The 21145-nt window shown below is 41.0% G+C and overlaps 1 protein-coding gene across 2 annotated transcripts in view; it reads left to right on the forward strand.

The window, feature by feature from the left end:
- Window positions 1–21145, forward strand: part of ANTXR2 (ANTXR cell adhesion molecule 2) — a 149224-nt gene that overhangs the window by 77717 nt on the left and 50362 nt on the right. For both annotated transcript variants that reach the window (XM_003129371.7, XM_084973731.1), the window contains 4 exons: window positions 7618–7662; window positions 8489–8581; window positions 13895–14062; window positions 14661–14741. In XM_003129371.7, coding sequence (XP_003129419.3) covers window positions 7618–7662; window positions 8489–8581; window positions 13895–14062; window positions 14661–14741 — 387 coding nt within the window. The remainder of the gene's footprint in view (window positions 1–7617; window positions 7663–8488; window positions 8582–13894; window positions 14063–14660; window positions 14742–21145) is intronic.

Raw genomic sequence — 21145 nt, forward strand, 5'->3', positions numbered from 1 at the left:
TGTTTTACTCTCAGGATGGCAGAACTGACAGTCCTCTAGCTGCATCATTTGGAGTAACCAGACATTCTGCAGAATTACAGATGTAAGGCTAATGAGGTGGCAAACAAAGGCTTTCTGGAGTGTTGTCAATTAGCATGTGTGTTATACAGCTGCGAATAAATATCTGAATATGCTGGAGATGATAAATGTTCACTTTGCTCCCGCGTCCTTGGCCAAAGTTCTCCATCCGCAAGGGAGAACTGCAAGCTCGTTTTGCCTTAGTGCATTTGAGACATTACATAAAGCTCATAAATCTTAATGTTAAAAACCATTTTAAAAAGTTATCTTTTTAAAGCCCAATTTCCTTATAAGTAAGTGGTGCTTTCGCGATGAGGATGTATCTGATCGGGGCTCTGTAGAATCATATCCTTAGCCAGCGACAGCTGTGCGGCTCTTTCTGAACAGTAATAATGCTTCTACACCGCACTTGTTTTTTATTGTTGAGGAGGGCTCTTGGTGCCCTTGTTGGGTTACTTTGAGAGCAGCCTGGTTTTTTTTTTTTTCGGAGTGCACAATAAAACAGACGTAATTTCAATTTTAATATGCCTTCCTTGCACCATTAATTAGAATGATCTATGTTTGCTTGCCTCCTTGGAGTGGAGTGTGATGTCAGGGGCCCCTCCACGGTGATCTTTTCCGGCAGAGCATCTTTTACGAAACAGGGTGCCAGACTCTCGCCCGTCTCCTGTGTTGGCTCTGACAGCAGCACCTTTGCCTAAGGCCGAGAGAACACACCCTCACGTTGTTCTTCCTAATCTTCATTGGGCGCTTGAAATTATATTGGTTTGTTTGTTTATTTATTTGTCTCTTAAGGGCCACACCTGTGGCCTGTGGAGGTTCCCAGGCAAGGGATCAGATCAGAGCTGTAGCTGCCACAGCAACAGCCACAGCACCACAGCCACAGCAACGCCGGATCCGAGCTACGACTGCGACCTACACCACAGCTCACGGCAACACCGGCTCTTTAACCCACTGAGCGAGGCAGGGATCGGACCCGCATCCAAGTGGATACTAGTCAGATTGGTTCCCGCTGAGCCACGACGGGAACTCCAGAATTGTATCTATTGTCCAGACTTGCCACCAGTTATTTATGTGTTCAGCGCAGACTCTTTGAACATTGATGAGTCTGTGGAGGAGGAGAGGGAAGGGAGGTACGCTAACCCTGCCCGTGTCTGGGACTGATCTAGCTTCGTGGGATTCAGAAAAGGACGTCCCAAATGCGAAAGTCAGAACTTTGTTTTCATGCCCTTGAGAAGAAAGGGACTATACTTGTGCTCCGATCTTATCAAAAAAGACAAGGAAGATTGAAAGGAAGTCCCATGTATACTTTAAACAAGTTTTGTAGACGCACCAAGAACAATTTCTCTAGGAGTCTGTGGGCTCTTAGGCTCTTTGATGACATTGCTGATAAATTGGGCATTTGTTTTTGTCCCTGGCAAGAATCAGTTCTGAAATACTACTTGATCTACAGTCATTGTACAGTATCTTTTTTTTTTTTAATCCAAGGCAGTTCGCTGTTGACAGTTCTTTTCACTTTTTTCTGAATATCGGAACATATGATTGCATCAAGCTGGCTGCAGGCTCCAGTGCTGACATTTTCTAGCGCAAAGAATGCCCACATCACTCGAACATTTGAAAAGTGTTAATGAGCAGATCAAAAGGACTGTTGCCTGAAGCAGCTAACTTCTTTTTTTTTTAAGCAATCGGCTCTCCTCCAAACTGAAATCTTCACTCTAGCAGCTAAGTAGATGAGATGTAATCCTCCCTGATGATGATAATAACAAATGAAAAAAAAATTGGAGAAAAATCAAACTCTGCATATGGTTCATAAAGTGGTGAAAGTGTTTTCCAGAATTTTCAGTGCTGAGCTGAAGGATGCTAAGTGGAAAAATTCTGGCAACTAGGCAATATTATGCCTTTTAAAATCTGCAAATTCCCATAAAATATGGTGCCTATGAATACATGCTTTTCTGAGATGAATGTGTTCTTGCACTATTTAATACAAGAATGGGTTTCTCATGTATTTGGACCAATAGTCAAATTTCCTTTTCTCTTGCACTAGTTTTACTAAAAGGTAGGGATATTAGTGACACAGATTTTTGCCATTTTTTGGCTTTTGGGATGAGCGGCTTCAGATTGTTTTCACCTTCCTTTCCTACTTTCGAGGCTTGTGGTAGAATGGAGAGAGGGCTATTTTGAAACGTTCCCCCCGCCCACAACTTATTTCCTTTTCTGGCATTCCTAGGGCAGTGATGTTGGGCATATGAATGAATATGTTATGTCTCCATAAACTGGGGAGGTCACATCTGCCTCACACGGTTACTGTAAATATTGACCCGTATCTGTCTCTACCTACCTACCCATCCATCCATCCATCCGGCCATCACCCATGAATCCAGTCATTCACCCACCCAGGCCTCCCAACAAGTAACAGACTGACTACTCACCAAAGCTTTAGCCTTTTCTTCTGAGGCCCTTCCCTTTGCAATACGAAGCCTTACTTAAAACAAAGTGATGTGGCACACGTTGAACTCACTCGTGGGAGGGAGATGAGCTGGGCCCTCGGTCTGAACCCTGATTCTGGTTGTTCTCTTTGTGTGTCCTCGGACAAGCTGCTGAAGCTGGAGCCTCCCTCTCCTCCTGTTTAAAATGGAGATAAACATGGTGACGTCACAGGACTGTTAGGAAAGTGAGAGAGACTTAGAGTGTGTGGCATATGGTAGCACCAATAACGGGCGGTAGTTGTTAGCAGTATTAACAACGCACAGATGAGCCTTAGCTCTGCTGGGTTTCTGAAGGTGCTCTTACTTGTTGTGGTGGTGGTTGTGTCTCTTAATCTACTAGGTCACAATTTGGTTATGTAGACTTTTAAGGGTTTTGTTTTCCTTTTTAACAATGTAGGAAATATACTTGCCAGGATTTCACAATCCATTTAAATTTGTAATAAGCCATGCATTTAGTCACGCATAAGATTAATTACACATTATTGGAAAAACAAACCCTAATGTTCTTTTCTGGAGTAAGGTGAACACAAATGCCTGTAGACATATGGCCTTCTTAATTATGTAAAAGCACAGAAGCAAAAGACCTGGTGGAAATACTGTGATATGTGTCTTGCTTTATCATTCTATTAGAATTTTCATTTTGGGAAGGACCTCCAGTGAATCACATCTTTTTGCCAGATGCAGAAACTTAGCGTGGTCTTATATTTCCCCATCTGCCTTTGAGTTGATTAGCTCTCTGACATTGTTGGTTGAAAGAGAAATTTGATATTTCATTTTCTTTGGAACTAGCAAATTTTAGCTTCATGGAACTCCATCTCTATCAGTTATCATTTATATCTTTTTCCTCCGTATTTTTCTTGTAAATTTAGAGGTTGGCTATGAGCCTTTGTGAACATTCTCAGCTAGTTCCTTCAGCTCACTTTTAACCATATTTTTAGGATCCGTTATTTGCAGAGTGCTTTATTAGGCACTGTGATGTTTATAAGGAGGGAGAGATGCTATGGCCCCTAAGAAATCTACACTTTTGAGAGGTGTTTGAAAAATTCCAAAATAAACATATTATCCCAAGTTAATAAAGCATGAATGGTTCAACTGGGCAGCAACGTGTGTTTTTAGAAGTTTTAAAGTTTTTAGATAAAGCAAAGGAACGTTGGTGGACTACTCTGTGAAGGCTGGATGTACCTGACGTGGAGATGGTTGTTTTCTTTGGGGCAGCAAAGGGCTCTTCAGTCAGCTTGGAGCAGAGGTTTGCATGCAGGGAGGTTTAAGATAGGGTGCTGGGCTGAACTGTACCAATGCTGAGGTATTTGGACAATGAGAACATAAGAGGTGAATGTGTAGATATAAACCTTTTGTTTTCCAGGCTGTGGCTTATGATAAGAGATGAATGGTCTTTGATAAGGCAGGAAGTTCCCCTTGTGGCTCAGTGGTAACAAGCCTGACTGGTATCCATGAGAATGAGTGTTCAATCCCTGGCCTTGCTGCTCAGTGAGTTAAGGTTCTGGCATTGCCCTGAGCTATGGTGTAGGTTGCAGATGCGGCTCAGGTCCCGTGTTGCTGTGGCCATAGTGTAGGCCGGCAGCTGTAGCTCTGAGAACCTCCATATGCAAGACTGTGGCTCTAAAAAGCAAAACAAAACAAAGTGTTACGGAGGGGGATGTTCGGTAATTCTCAGGAGCAGATAATGTAGAACAGGCTTAGGGATGCTGTTTTTGGCCTCAGAAATTTATATGCAAGATGTACAGGTAATAAGCAGGGTAAATTTGAAGTCTTCAAAAGGGTATGAAAATGAGTACGTTATACTCAGTGAGGCCTTTTCTAGTGAGAAAACTCTAGAGAACACCTCATGGTAATTTGCAAAACTGAGTGGAAGCATGATGTGTAAGGGTCTTCCAAAAGTTCGGTAATTCCTTGATTTCCAGCTGTGGTCAGTGAACACTTTAATCTATTTTGACTGGAGAAATGATCAGTTAAACTTCGTTAGAAACATATTGACCTAGCTATGCAGGTTAGCATGAAGGATGCGGTAGAGAGAGAGAAACAAGCTGGATGTCTAGTGCGGCTGCAAGTAAAGCAGGCAGACATGGATGCCAGCATAAAGCTCTGGTAATTATCGGCTATCAGTCAGTGTTATCAATATGCTATCAATGAAGGGCATAGGATGAGAGCGAGGACTGCTGAGGTGGATCTGTTTTGCCTGAGCACCATGTATTGAATTAGAATACATGTTATTTATCATTCCAGAAACCACACTTTGAGATATTGATCAATGAATATGTGCTAAAGAAACTGACCAGGATGACCCAATAACTCAGATCCTTACGTGAAAGACAGTTGTGATGTTTCAGCTTCCAAATGAGTAGGCTTAATAGATATGTGGTCATTATCAAAAGTAGGAACTGCTCTCTTCTGGAATTAAACATAGTTGTGTGTGTGTGTGTGTGTGTTTCCATACTCCAGGACCAGGGCTAAAGAGGGGAAACTACGGAGAAGGAGGCTTTGGCTTCCTTTGGGGGAAACCTTTTCAGATGATGTGAGTTCTTTGCCAGTGGAACACATTCCTTCGTGAAGTAGTGAATTTCTCTTTATTGCAGGAATTCAAACATTGTTGGACTACAGCTAGGTGGGAATTCTTCAGAAGAATGACGTTTTGGTTGGATGTGCATTGGAGAAGTTGAAAAATATTGTAGGAGGTGTTGTTAAGGTCCAGAGAATCCTGAGTTCATGATTTTAGGTGATGGGAGTGGGGATGGAGGGCAAGGAACCTTCCTTCTTCCTTTGGCCTTCCTCTCTTCCCTCCCTCCTTCTGCCGCCCCTTCCTCCTCCTTGCTTCCTTTCTTCTTTCCTTTGTTCCTTCTTCCCTTCTCCTGCCTCTTTCCCCTTCTTATTTTCCTCCTCCTCTGTATCTCTTCCTCTTTTTTTTTTTCTTTCTCTCATCTGCTTTTTCTCTCTTCCTAACTTCTCTTTTGTGCTAGACACTTTACTGAGTCCTGGGAATACAGGCAGGGCAAAGCAGACATGAAATACATCCTCATAGAAATTATAGTTAGACCGGGAGTTAGATAAAGCTGTCAGTTGTGATCAATGCTAGGCGAGAACAAAGCAGCATCTATGCGTATGAAGGGGGTCTGGACTGCTTTGGGAAACTGAGGAATTCACGGTGTGGGAAAGAGGAGAGGGAAATACAGGAAATGGGGAGAGAGTCGGGGGAGAGAGAGAGAGGAATATTTCAAAGTATTGGACATGGTGAATGATTTTGGTGAAGTCACTTAGAAGAGAGAATAATTGGTAGATTATGAGACAAGTTTACGGCTGCAACTTTAAAGAAAGAGTGATTTACTTGAAAGAAATGGAAATAGGAAGAAGAGCTGGCTTTTCAAGGGAAACGATTAGGTTGGTGTTGACCCTGAGTGTGAACTATTGATAGATCTGGTTTTCATCGACTGATTTTGAACGGGCAGATTGATAATGACATGAGTGCTTCCTTTTCGTAAAAGGAACGGCCCTGTAACTTTATAACCGTTATATCACTACAGGATTCTTTTCAGTGTTAATCATCTCCTGGCATTTATTTCCGGGCTAACTGTAAAAATTCACAAATTTTTATTCTTCAAAATTACTAAAAAGAACTGGAATTTTATGTTTATTGATGAAATAAAGCTGAGTTAAATAGAAGGGTTAAATAGGAATGACAGCATTTCTTGTAGCATTCAAAAGTTTGATTTGCTACAGTGAGTGAGTTTGCGACTCAGATTAAATTACTGCCTAGTTGTATCTAAGTGATTGTAGTTACTGTTTGTGTATTTTTTCCCCCTGAGGTTTAGATCTAAACTAGAATTAGAATTATGAAAGTAATACACATAAAGAAAATTATGAGTCAATTCTCTGAACATTATCAGTAACAATTAAAAAAAAAACCCTTTCATTACGGAAAATTTCTAACATATGCAAAGAAAAAGAGTAAAATAATGAATTCCCCATGCCTTCTTCACTCAGCTTGGTGATTCTCAATTTATGGCTAATCTTGTTTCATCTATAGCGCTATTCACCCCCCCACCCCAAATTATTTTGATGAAAATAATCAGGATTATATATTTTAAACCGGAAATATTTCAGTATATACCTCTAAAACATAAGCGGCTTTTAAAAAAATATATTCATGATACTATGAATATATCTGAACAGTAGCAGTAACTCTTTGATGATATTCATTTTCAAAGCTACTATTGTTTTAACATTTAAAATTTTTAATAACATAATTGCAGTATTTGACCTTAGATGATGTGAAGCAGTTATATTTTCAGACAAATTTCCATCTTAACATAGAGACTTGGATGTGTACCTGAATTATCAGAAACTACTGGCCCTTGGTCAGTGATTTTTCTGTCATGATGGTGTGAAAGTTCAGATACCCAGTATCAGTAAAGGTCATTTAAATTAGATCTCAGTCTGTATTCCTCCCACATAAAAAATTAACCATATCACATTTCCTGAACTAACATCTTGAGTGATGCTTCACAGGAAAAGAATCTTGGCTAAAAGATCATGTGTTTCTAGGTTAAGGGCTGGGGAAAGAGAATACGTTAATTTCCCTGATATCTCATCTGAGACAAGCTAACATTTGTATTGTCAGTTTGTGAAAAAATCAATGAATCGTAGTAGGAAGACTTTGCTTGTAGATTCTTACTCCATCGAGGGGAGGTACTGTAATCTACTGAGAAATGTTTGCATTTTGACATTAGAAGAACCACTTGGTGCAAAGTATTTGACAATTTTTGTTCTGTTACTCACCTGAAAAATAAAGCTATAATGTATCTATATCATAGAGATAAAAGGAATGAATGTACAGGTGAGTTAGCTAGTTAGTCGGAAACACCTAGTAGTTGCTAGCTGGTCCAAAGCTAGTTACAAATAAGCCCAGATTCAAAGGAGTGGGAGGCATATGTATTGGGAGGCTAGTTTCACCACCACAATATTCTACTAATCTAATTATTAATCCATTTATTTCTGCATATCCTACTGCCTCCTCCCTGTGCCACTGAAGTGTCTACATTTGTTTGTGTTTTTTGTACAGGTTATCAAGGATCCTCCTCCACCACCACCTCCTGCACCAAAAGAGGTAAATTGAGTGCCTAATAGGTGATGTGGGTGGGTTTTTCTCTTCTGTATTTAGACATTATCCCCAAATTTGATCAATTACATTGTTACTAGCTATTGGCTTTGGAATTTATGAAAATCAGCTGTCATTTTTTTGTCTTCACATGATTTCTTTCATGTGCTGGAGGACTGAGATCTTTACACATTGATAAACGTAGACTGGCCATCAAGAGCAATAGTACATAGCGGTTTAATTTTCTTTTTATAGTGATATATCCGCGGTTCTGATGTCACGTACAAAAAGTTGGAAGATCCAAGCTGGCAGTTTAAAGATATCATGACTCTCTTCAAAACGATTATTTAATATTACTCAGTTAGCCAAAATTGTGTTAGCAACAGGAAATACGCCCTCATGCATTTTCAAAGCTTCTCAACTACCTGGCTTTTTAGTGCACATTTTGCAGAGTTCAAATTTATACATAGGTGGATGCTTTAAAGGATTATCACAAGATGGTCCTAATTTAACATTTTATCTTTTTAAATATGAAGTGATGAATAAACCTGAAAAAAGGAAGTGATGCTCATGGTTAAGGAGCACCTTCTAGTAACCTAGCAAAATAAGGTCGATTCCTAAAATTGTGGCGCGGAAGGAGTTCTCATTTTCTGTCGGACTTGACTTGAAATGTGCGGATGTCAGCGAAAGTACCTCTGTATGCGGCATAAGTAATTCTTACTGCATCTATTCCCTGTGAGTGGCATTATTCAGAAGAATGTTTAAATGTGAGCCAGGTCTAAGTAACATGTTAAGAAATTAATTTAACTCATTTTAAAAATGTGTATCTACATAGGAGGAAGAAGAACCTCTGCCTACCAAGAAATGGCCAACCGTGGATGCTTCCTATTATGGTGGCCGAGGGGTTGGAGGAATTAAAAGAATGGAGGTTGGTATCTTAAAAAAAGAAAAAAAAAAAAAAAGAACCCACTGATCTGGAAGATGTATTTCTAGAACTATTGAGTCATGGAAACTGTACTTTTCACAACTGAATATTCTAATATCGTCCATTTTTTACTTAACACTAAGTCTTTTTCTAGACAAGTTCCCCTCCCCCCTTATGAAATAATCCCATAGCCATTTCAAAGCTATTCAAGAAGCACTGACTTCATTAGTCAGAGAATTGCATTGATAAGATGTCCGAATTCTAAGAGGCAAAACAAAGATGGGTTTTTCCCTCTGTTTTGGAAAAAATTACTGCAGAGAACAACTTTGAAGAAGCCAGCTCCTTAAGGTTGCAACAGTGCTCGCCTTTGAAAAGATCCAAGAGTTGAGTACAGTTTGAGGAGAAAAATGTTAAAAATATTCAATAGTATGAATATGACCCTATCACAAATGTAGAGGAAGAACATTTAAGGCTTTTTTTTTTTAAAAAAAACAAAACAAAACAGCTTTTAGTTACCACTTAGGAATGATCGTAATTAATATTAAATGTCATTTATAGAAGGTACTGAATTTTTAGATTGGCAAAAAGTGTGGATTAAAATTGAATTTAAGATTGTGTCTTGAAGATCAAATGACGTCTTGTTACCACCACAGGAATATTTTTCAGAATGATAGATTAATTAATAATAAGCAGGGAGTTCCCGTCGTGGCACAGTGGTTGGCGAATCCGACTGGGAACCATGAGGTTGCGGGTTCGGTCCCTGCCCTTGCTCAGTGGGTTGAGGATCCGGCGTTGCCGTGAGCTGTGGTGTAGGTCGCAGACGCGGCTCGGATCCCGCGTTGCTGTGGCTCTGGCGTAGGCTTGGCAGCTACGGCTCCGATTCAACCCCTAGCCTGGGAATCTCCATATGCCGCGGGAGCGGCCCAAGAAATAGCAAAAAAAAGACAAAGAAATAAATAAAATAAATAAATAAATAATAAGCAAACATGGTCAGCACTGAGCTCTTCGCAGCAGTAGAGACAGGCCAGCCTCCCGCCCCAAAAAGCAAGCGGAGGAATTTTCTCACTGATATATTGACTGGAATTTCCGTCTCATTAGTTATTCTTTTAGTTTACGTATTGATAAGAAAGAGTTTTTATGTGTCTCACAATCATGGCATGTCTCCCACTGCCGTGTCCGCTTTGTCCTGTACTGCCAGCAAAAATTGCTAATTAACAACCTCGCAACTGTTGCAATTTTCTCTTTTGATACGTTTGAATAAAATTCAGATTCCCAAGGAGAGTTTCCCATTTTCAGAATAAATTTCAGTATTCTTCAAAAGAAGCCCAGACTAAACATGGCTGTCATTACGTGTCATTGAATGACGTGGTTATTCAAATCATCTGACAGCGACTCTCATTTCCTTGACCACATTAGATCTTAAGATACTGCACATTTTCCTAAGAGCTTGCCGCTTTATTGCTTAAATATCCTCTGCGGCAGGTACCTCACTGCCAGTAAGTCGTGGAAAAGGCAGGTGCCTTTGAATTTGTCTTTTGGAGAAGACACTGCCTATGTATTGGCATGGGCGTAACCGGGAGTATCAGGCAGTCTGAGAGAACCTGGCTAGGCTAGCTCTTGCTGCTCCATATGGAAGGAAGGTCATTTTCCTTCCCTTTGCTTTTGTTATCATAGGCTTGGAGGGGTGGGGAAAGAGCGGATTGGATGTCCTACAAATATGAAAAATAGTCTTATAAATAAAATTGTTACATGTGAATATCCAAATATGATCTGTCACAGCTTATTTTTAGTGTATTTAGTCTCGTTCCAAAATCTATGTGTAAAAATGTATGCAGGGGGGAAAGTGCTGGATAGGAAACTGCGGAACATTTTAGCAGCTTCTCTAGATGCAGTGATTTTCAATTTGTGCTATATATTTCCCTGTTTGTTCCTAACTTATTAGACCATGAGCAGGTACTGGCTTCTGTTCGGAATAATAAATAAACTTAATTCCATTTTGAAATCCTCACATATAAGATACCACGTGACAGTGAGGTTTGGATACATTAGTTCTCGATAAAAACATGAAGAATTGTGGCAGACTCTTGTTACTCCGATATTCTAGTGTTCCAAAGATCTCATTCTACAGCAGCGAAAAGCACGTGTTGAGCTCCTGAATGGGTCCTGCGTGAAAAGGAACAGTGTTGGAATTTGTCCAAGAAAAAAAAAAGCCAAGGGCTCATGAACATGCTTGAGTAACTCCCATTAAAGAGTTATTGACTCTTTCCCTTTAAGTTTTAAGTTAAATTTAATTGAAATTTATTTGTGTTTTTAGATATTTACTCTTAATTAATGTGAAATTATATTGCCCTTTTTAGCTGTAAAAAGTTTATGGGAAGAACTCACCTACTTTTAATAAATTGGAGTCCGTTTTAGCCATGGATAATTTGGCAGCATTTTATGGAGTATTCCATTAGTGGGCAGGAAGTAGGCAATGAGAATCAGGGAAAAAATGAGAAAGTAAATCTGGGCATCACAGAGGGAAACATAATACACAAAACTGTATGATAAAAAATAAACTGAGAATGAAGTGTCATTCAAACATCAACTTTTTTAAACTTGGAGAAGAAAAATAGAAAACAAAACCTGTTTTAAAACCATCTTTTCAAACCTGGAAAGTGCCTTCCTTAAGAAATAACTTAAACTGGGAAAAGTAAACAGAATTACAGAAATTATGAGCACATCTGAATTAAAGGATAAATCTTCATAACTAAATATTTATTTTAAGCCAGTACAGGGATTTTACCTATAAATTTTTCCTTACCCCTTCTTCACGTTAAATATTTAAACACTATGGTAACGGCAGTTTTCAGAGGCTGGAACTGAGCTGGTGTTAATGACACCTGTTAGCACAGCTGACCCGCACACCCAAAGACTTTAAATGGTTTCTGCCAGCTCGGTGGGAGGCTGTGTTTGCTTCTTTTCTCAATTCTGAAATTGCTCCTTTATGATACAACCTTCTAAGTCATCCACATATGCTCTGGAAATTATGGAATTTTACTGTTGATCTTGAAAGCCAAGTAGAATTGGAAGAATTTAGCTATCAGGTTTGCTTTTGTTTATTTACTTTTTTAGTCATAAAAAGTCAGATATAGTAATTCTGTTCAGGCTGCCTTTGGCAATCTACTCTTGTTATTCTTTTTTCCTTTTTGACGATCTCAAACTAAAAAAATAAAATTTATACATATAACTGTGTATGTATATTTAATGGCTTTTAAAAGTTTTAGGAAAACTCTATAAAGTGTTTCCTACTTTTAGACTTTGAGTGAGAATTGCTTGTCGTATTGCTTGTCGTGACGGTGATAATGATGAAGCAGGTACTTCATAAACTAACACTAATGGATTTATTTAGTGCATTTTCTTTAGACTTCAGCAAGTGCATATCACACGTTCAGTCCTTTGAGAGCCGAGTCCCCAGAAGTGCCATGTTGGGTCCCACCTCTAGCTCAGCAGTTCTGTGTTCGATGTCTAAGAATGGTGCCAGTGACCCTTGGAGGAAGGATGCCATTACCGTCAGCTCTGATACCAACTGTGAAGGCTGGGCCAGTTAAAATCGAACTTAAAAATCACTGCTTTCTGAGTGGACCTCAATTGTACCTACTTGTATTCCTACTCTGAGTTACGCTATTCATAGGCTTATTTGACTAGGTATCATCTTTTGTTTTTTTCCGCTCAAAACGGAGACTTTGCAACTTCAGGAGGTGTGTCTTGGTTTTGGAGTTTTTTAGTTCAATTAGGTATATCTAAAGATTTTTAAAGTTTTAGTGTATCTAGGTAAAGATTTGAAAGAGGAGGTCATTTCTCCGGAAAGAAAGGCAGCTATCCAGCTCTGAAGGTTTCATGGCGTTTAAAACAGTTTGAACAACCTCGTAAAGAACCGTCTAGTGCCACTGGTCACTCTGAAAGATACAGATACACTCTAATGACTCAACAGGGTCCACTTGAAATGGAAAACCTAGGCTAAAACTGTAGTAAAAAGGTAAAAACACCCAAGTAAGCCTTGTCAAATCGCTATGAGTAGATGTTTCTGGGCACAGTATCCTCTGTGTTCCTACCCACTGCTTCAGGTCGTTAAGATGCGTTTAAAAGCATCTCATCGTTTTTTCCTTGGAGAGATTCCTTAACTCCGCGAGTCACGTGTGCCCGGGGCAGGCTGTCCTCTTCCTTTTAGAGCTTCGCCGCCCCTTGTCTTCTTTGGCGGTGCCCTTGGTTTTTAGACTCCGCGACGACTCCTGGTTGGAGGGAACCTTCCTCCAGGGGGCACATCCTCTTCACATGCCCACACTTGAAAAAAACTAACTCCAATTTAGCCAATTTTCATGGAAAAATAAAGAAAACATCACTTGACCTTGTGGCTTTTCAATCTCCAGAGTTTTCAGAGAAGACAATGCCCTAAAATTTGTGGAATTCTCTGATGTCCCTAGATTTTTCTCTTCAAAGCAGCGTCTTCTCAGATTGGCCTTTCTCAATGGGAAACTGATAGTCAAACAGCCACATTTGTACGAGTAGAGCAGAGGACTGAAAATTACCCAGTCGAGCTTGACAAAAGGGCGATAAACATACATAGTTATTTTGCTTCCAGAGGCTAAATGGTTAAATCATACTTTTTGACTTAGTCAAACGTGATGGGAAGTTTGGAAGGAACAATTAACTCCTTTGTATAAAATATATTGGTAAAATTCAAATCTAATTTGAAACTTATGACTCATTTCAGACTCGTATGTTCACCTCCCTGTTTTGTCACTTACTAGTTCTGTGGCTTTGGGCTCGTCCTTAAACCTGTGTGTCCTTTTCCTCATCTGGAAGCAAAAGACACGGTGTCTACCTCCTTGCATTTTTGTGAGGGTTGCCTGCAGCTGGGTGCTCAGTAACCCTTCAGCGGGTCCTGCTTGAGGTCGTGGTTCTCCTCTCTTTCCCCCAGTGCCATCCGTGTACATGGGTTTGTGTGTGGTTGGAGCCCACGTGCCTAATTTAAAGAAGAGCGCTACACACTGCACGCGTTTCGTATAGAAACCACTTATGAGCTCCTTATTTGCGACAATGGAGAAATGATTGCATCAAATTTAATTGATGCCAGATTTTTTTTTTTTACGAAGGGCCTTTATTTCTAGGATTTGATATGAAATGCGTAAGGAGGGGGAGAAACCTGCCGAGTGTCAGAAGAGGAATTTGGAGTTGTGATACTTCCTCACCTTTTGACTCTGAGGTGGTGAGTCAGAGAACGAGTAAGGAAGAGCTTGTGTGTGTCTGATTCCACTATTTCTCTTTGTTTGAAAGGTTCGTTGGGGTGATAAGGGATCTACTGAGGAAGGTGCAAGACTGGAGAAGGCCAAAAATGCTGTCGTGAAGATTCCTGAAGAACCAGAGGAACCCGTCAGGCCTAGACCACCTCGCGCCAAACCCACACACCAGCCTCCTCAGACAAAGTGGTACACGCCAATTAAGGTGACTGTCTAAGCTTTGTGTGACTCGACTGCAGCTTCCTAGAGAAACTGTAACCCTCTCTGTCTCCTCGCCCCACCCGCTACTGTCTGAAGGAGGAGCAGGGGCCGTCAAACAGCAGCCATTCAATTTTCCTTCTCACAACTGAATACGTTCTTAGCAGTGGGAAATCCCATTTTTGTTATTACTTATTTGCTTAGTAGTTTAATTTATGAAAGAAGGGAACACAAAGTGAACCAATCGTGTATATATATATATATGCACATGCCCTTTCTCATATTATCTCCCATCGTGGTCTGTCTATGTAGTTTTTTCTCTAATATTATTGAAGGCTTTAATGTATCCTAGGTGGACGGTTCACCAGTAAGGAGACTCTAGATGATATTCACATACTTTCTAAGTTTATTTAGAAAAGTGTTTGTAATTCGTAGCGAGCTTGAGTCTTAGATTATGTGTGCTTTTACATTTCTAAACATATTCAAAATGAGTTCACTGCAAGTAAACTGGAGGAGAAGGCCTCACCGTCATCATTGGAGCTCCTTTATTCGAGAAACAGGTTGAGTGCCTGCCCTGGGAATTTACAGGTCACGTTTCCCTTCAGGGTCGGCTGGACGCGCTCTGGGCTTTGCTGAGGAGGCAGTACGACCGGGTGTCCTTGATGCGGCCTCAGGAAGGAGACGAGGTTTGTATGTGGGGATGGGCTGGGGAGACCCTGGCTGCTCAGGTCTGAGGATCCCAGGGAATGGCCGAGGAAGGAACGCCCGTGGGCCCTGGCAAGGCTGGCCTCTTTCGCGGGAGCTCTGTCCATCGTGACCTGCCCTGAGACCCTGTCTTCAGCGGGGTTGAACACCCTGGTCGATGTTCAAGGGACACGCGGAAAGGAAGGTCGGCCATGCCCAGGCTCTACCAGTCCCGTCGTGGCGTCCTGAGTTTGGCCCGGGGACGGGGGAGGACAGGCTGGGGGTAGGCAGCCCTCCTGACGCCCACCAGCCCCGGGGCCCGGGCCGCAGCGGCGCCTCGGCTGCCTCGGTTGCCGCAGGTATGCGCGAATCGCGGCGGCCTCCGAGACGGTTCAGCCGGATCCCTTGAGTGTAGGCACCGCCGCAGTCGGAACACGGTGTGGCATCTGCGGTGGTGAGTGCACTCCCGTGTGTCGCCAAGAACACGCACATATGTGCACACGCTTCCGCATGCGTGCGTTTTCCTTCTCAGGGAAGCCTATCTGAAGCTTTTTTGTCTTGGGAAACTTGGCTAGAATCGTTGTAGTTTTATCATTTCTTTCCTAGATCAGCACCATGTCCTGTTGTATCTATATGAGGAAAATAGTTTAAGACCATTTCACAGCTCATGACGGCAGCTTGGTCTCGGCTGCAACACTGGCAGCAGTCGTAACAGAGCTCGTTTTGCTTCCTCGTGTGTCGGTGTGATCATCCTTCTCTTTTGACAAATGGATGAGGCTCGTTCAGCTTGAAAGGACTTTAGGTTGTTCAGGTCTGATGGGGTAATTTTTTTTTTTAAGGATGAAATAATTGATAAGATTAATACCTATTTTTTTTATTGCCAAGCTACATTTAGTGTTCTGTGACTCCAGTTTTGTGTTTAAAAGACCAAAACATCGAAATCTTTAGATTTTATTTCTATGAGATGGAGGTAATTTTTAAAACATCTGAGTTCAACCATTTAGAAAGCCAATTTGAGAAAATATTCCTGGAATACTCCCAGCAGAACATTTACCCTTTGCTGGGGTGATAGGTAGAGAGAACCAGGTGGTGTATGAAGCAGCCTCTTTCATTACCAAACCACTGTGGTTAATAGAAAGTTCTTATATTTAATGAAATTTATGCCTCTGTTTAAATTTACGCATGATCTGGAGTTCTGCTCCTAGAACAGCGCATACCAACACTGTTCTGCAATAATTTAGACTTTCACTGTGGAGGTTTTAGAATTGTTTTCACGCATCATCTTAGTTTTCTCTCTCCCAAGTTCGACATTAGCTCATTTGTTGAATAATTTCCCTCTTTTTAAGTGTTGGAGGTAGTGCCAGTGATGACGGACGTATTAGCAAAAATAGACGGTGGTTCCATCCATCCTCTTGTCAATACTTTCTATTATTTCCTTTAACTCTCATAATTAAAATTTGGTGTTTTGGCCTTTTATCATTCATACTAATTTTTACTTAATTCAGTAATTTCTCGATTATAAATATCCACAAGTAATGGCATGAGGTAATACTGAGGGGTGGGTACAAACTATAGCCTTTTCCCTTAAGAAACCTACTTTGGGAAACAAGACACATAGAAAAATAAATTCTGTTCCAGAATGTGATCTGGGCTGTAGGTAGGTGTCAAGTACTCTTGAGTGCATGGAGGAAGAGAGATTAACTCTTCCTGGAGGAATTTGGGACTGCGTATTAAAAAATAAAGGTCTTGGAGTTCCCGTCATGGCTCAACAGTAACAGACCCTGATAGTATCCATGAGGATGCAGGTTCGATCCCTGGCCTTGCTCAGTGGGTTAAGGATCCAGTGTTTATGTGAGCTGTGGTGTAGGTCACAGACACAGCTTGGATCCCACGTTCCTGTGGCTCTGGTGTGGACTGCCAGCTGCAGCTTCAATTCGAACCCTAGCCTGGGAACTTCCATGTGTCGGCAGGTGCAGCCCTAAAAAGACAAAAAAATTTAAAAACTAGGTCTTCTGTCTTTGAATAAGGGTAGGGTTTCATGAGATGGAATTAGGTGGAATGAGTATTTCTACAGATGAAGCATCACAAGGAAAATCTCTGAAAGAGTGATTTGTGGAGTACAAGGTAGTATAGAGCTTGGGAACTAACACCAGAATTGTAGCTTGGGAAGAGAAGTGAAAAAATCTTTGAGTTTGGGTAAACTGAGATATTTGTGCTTTTGAATAATGCATTATACTTATTCTTTCATTCATTCAATAAATATCTATCTAGCGTCTAGTATGTACTAAGCACTTTGCTAGATACCAAGTAAAGCTGACATTCTTAAATTACAGTGCTAGAACACTCTGTACGGTGTCCCAGCAGGGTAAAGCATTATTTACTTTTTCCACAATTGAAGAATAACGCTCCCATTAATTTGACCAAGATTTCCTTTGTTTTTAGTAATTTGGTCACACTTCTGTCTAGTATAATCCTAAAGCCTTTTATTCTACTTGAGGTTAAATTGTTTCAAAATTCAGAATTTTTCAGATTTAGGAATCTGATGTAGTTGAAAACATCATATACTATGTAAAGCATCATCTCCTGAACTCATTATTGAGACAGTCTGCTATTGATAATATTAATTACTGCAAGTGGATAAATTTAGACCGTAAGTGCCCTCAAGTTAGTTCAGGTCAGGTTTTGCTTCCAAATGAATTTTGGTCACAAACTTAACACAAAACTTGCAGTTTCCAAAGATTTCATATTTCAAAAATGTAGATAAAATATAGTAAAACTTTATTGTGTGTTATTAACCAAAATTTCAGTTTTTTCACTCTTCACTTAATACATGTGATTTATTATTTCTTAATACTTTGTTTTTATTTAAATGCGGGACTTTAAGCTTACTAAATATCAATTGTTGGTTCAATTAATTGATATGTTTTTCCATCAGATATATGACTCTGTGTGCCTGACATAGCCTGACGTCATCTCTCTCTGTAATTTTAGTGTGTGTGCTGCCAGAGCAAGCACTGATCTTTCTTCATAGTACCTATTCTTGATAGCTTTATTCCTTCTAAAATCTGTCAACTGCAAGTTTTTGTCACTTTATTTCAAGCCACTGTTGAAACCTCCATGGGGTACCCCATGCAAGTCTTCCATACACGGGTTGACCCTGCACACAGTTCATGGATGTTAATATGGTAGAGCCAGTAGCCCCCCAATAGTATAAACTCGGTGTATATACTATCTTACTCACAAGGGTATATAATAAATATTGTTAGTTTGCTGAATTTAAGGTATAATGTATATTGAGGTATTCCCTCATCCAGCCAAACCAATGATGCGAAATTATTTGACAATAGAAGCCATGATTTGTTCCTTTGCTTCTGATTTTTGCTATGATCCTTTATAATATTTATTATTTTTTAGACTGTAACCGTATGCTGTAGTTTTCAGCAGACAGCTTTTTTGTGTTTAGACCACCTGGGAAGGCTTTGCCCGCCTCTCTTTTTCATTTCCCACCCCACATTTTTCGTGCTTCACGAGACGATTGAGAACATCCGTGTCTCTGTCAGCCCCACCTCATCTACCGGATGCTCCTCATGGGACGGAATTAATTCCAGTAGAAACTTCCCGTCGCACCCACACACATAACGGTAACCTGTATTTTTTCCCAGAGATTTAATGGCAGGATTACACAGCAAGAATCATTTTAATACTTTGGCAGAGTCAGTGTTCTCTACATTATTAGGGCATCTGATGGCGTGCTGTGGTGGCACAGGGGCTTAAAGATCCGGCATTGTCGCTGAAGCAGCCTGAGTCACTGCTGTGGCATGGGTTCGATCCCTGGCCTGGGAACTTCTATGCACTGCGGGCTCAGCCAGAAATAAATACAAAGGCCTGGCATTTTTAATATGTTTACATTATGTTTTAGGAAGCCATCCTCCTGCTTCAGCTGCGTGGCCTCCAGAACATGCCAGAATGTTTTCCTCCTTCCCTTCCCACCCCTTTCTGTCCATCTTTCTTCCATCGTTCTTTCACTGAATTCACCTCTTCTCAAACACATCTGTCTCCACTGTGCTTTCACTTTCACAGTTGCTGACTTCTTATCCAGTTTTTGCATTTCTCATATACAGCTAATTTTCTTTGGGCTGCTTCTGAATGAAGCTTTCAGTTGCTCTGTTCTTCTCGTTATGAGCACAATAAGTATCGCTATTGGTAAGGCCAGCCCATGTGACTCTGTGGGACTTTAGCTCCAAACAGTCTGCACCAATCAGAGGACACTTAATCATAAAAATGTTTCGTGGATTTTATTTAAAAGGTTTTATAATAAACTGGAATACATCAAATATTATTATCTAAAAGTAATGTTTAATAATTTGTCTAAATAAAACCGCATTGGCATAGTGCTTAGCATAATCTGTACTGACAGTCCCACATCCCACAAATTTTATTTTAAAAAATAAAATAAGGCTTTAAGGCATAAGGAAAAGTAAATATGTAATATTTTTAAAATTCCAGTACTTTTGTTGCTTTGGAGTACCTTTCATTTAAGAAACTTAATTTACCTAATAAGAAATTGAGGACACAGAGGCCGAAAGAGAATAAGAGCTTTAGGCCAATTTGGCCCAGTTAGTTTTGATGGATGATATTGGGATGGGTTGATTTGCTTTGGTAATGCTCTTGTCTATGCATGAAGAGACCATGGCTCACTGTTACCTTCTCTTTATTGTGGCTAGTTAGTTTCGCCCTCAGCAATTAAACTGCCTGGACTCTGTGCATAGTTTTTACCAATTGAGTCTATATAGACGTGGTTTCTGTCATCAGATTAACATGGAGTAGAGAATTTAAATGAGGAGTCTAATGGCGTTCCCATCATGGTGCAGCAGAAATGAGTCTGACTAGGAACCATGAGGTTGCTGGTTCGATCCCTGGCCTCGCTCTTGGTGGGTTAAGGATCCGGCGTTGCCCTGAGCTGTGGTGTAGGTCGAAGAGAGGCTGGCTCGGATCTGACATTGCTGTGGCTATGGTGTAGGCTGGCGGCTACAGCTCTGATTCATCCCCTAGCCTGGGAACCTCCATATGCCGTGGGTGTGGCCCTAAAAAGACAAAAACAAATAAGTAAATAAATTTAGGAGTCTAAGAGGTCCAAGTAGCAGTGTCTGCTAATTATTTTAGGCAAGCCAGGGCATAAACATTGAATGAGAAAACTAGCTTGGAGGTTTATCTTGATAGCTTTAGGTAACCACGCTTACCAGTCACTGGGCTTTAAGGCATAAGGAAAAGTAAAAAAAAGTGTGTTCAGGGTCACTCCTCTGAGACCAGTCAATACTCGAAGCAACTACTTCAAAATCTTAGACTACGCAGATGACTCATGAGAGATTTCATATATATTTGCGTTCTTTCTCCTCTCTCTCTCTATACACACACCTATGTTTATGTATATATAGATATATGGTATCTCTATGTATTAATATTGATTTCCACCAAAAAGCGTTGTCTCTGCATCACAAATAATTTATTGGAAGGCATGTTAGCTGTCCAAGGCCAATTCTTTTGAAAAGAAACTTCCTCATTCATCAGCATGTAAGGTGGTATATAAATTTTGCACATAATTGTTACTTTCCTGTGCTTGTAAACACTTATGTGTGTTAGCCGTCGAGTATGCTTCTTATGAAAGGTGTGTGTAAAGAAGGGGTGGGTGTGTGTTTGAAGCAGTCTGTGCGTTGTAGAGATAAGACGACTTTTGGAAGCATGTTCTGATCCTGGACTTGGATGCACTTTGTTTTATATTGTCAAGAACAAATGAGCCTTTTTCATTTCTGTATTTTAAAGGGAGTCATAGTCACGCTCTTTCGTATATACTAATTTTTTAAAAAGGCAGCAAACGATGTTGCCTGAGAGACCCGTAGGCACAACAGTCCTCGGGTTGTGGCAGAAGGTTCCAAACTGCACAACCTCTGCCTCGTCAACAGCATGTTTTCTACCTTGGAAACCGATCTTGTCATTTATTTATAAATTGTTTACTGCAGATTCTGCCTCTCGAGAGTTTAGTTGTGATAAACAAATCAGCGTGTGTAGAACTAAACCCGGAGTCACGCACGTTTACTCTGCAAGTCCCGTCACGCTGGATTTCGAGCCAAATGCTCTCCTTTTATGGCTCAGAGGCCGCGCGGCTCCTCTGCAGAATCCACTGCTGACTCGAGGCCCTTGATCAGGGCCCTGAAGTTCAGGCACCAAGGGTCGAAGCGGCGCGAGGCACCTGTCGCTCCCGCCGGCTCTCGGCGCCGCCTGCCCCTGCGCGCGGCCGGGCGCGGGGCTTCGCCGGGGCTGCCGCCCCCGGAGCCCTCGAGGTTTCGGCGGCAGGCGCGCGGTTGGGGCCGCGCGTGCAGGTGTGAGCTCGCAGGTCGCCGCCGACATC

Source organism: Sus scrofa, chromosome 8 (assembly GCF_054392235.1).
Source record: "Sus scrofa isolate SSC_HxYL_T2T_F1_AM1 chromosome 8, Sscrofa_HxYL_maternal_Yorkshire_Landrace_v2.0, whole genome shotgun sequence".
Taxonomy (NCBI): domain Eukaryota; kingdom Metazoa; phylum Chordata; class Mammalia; order Artiodactyla; family Suidae; genus Sus; species Sus scrofa.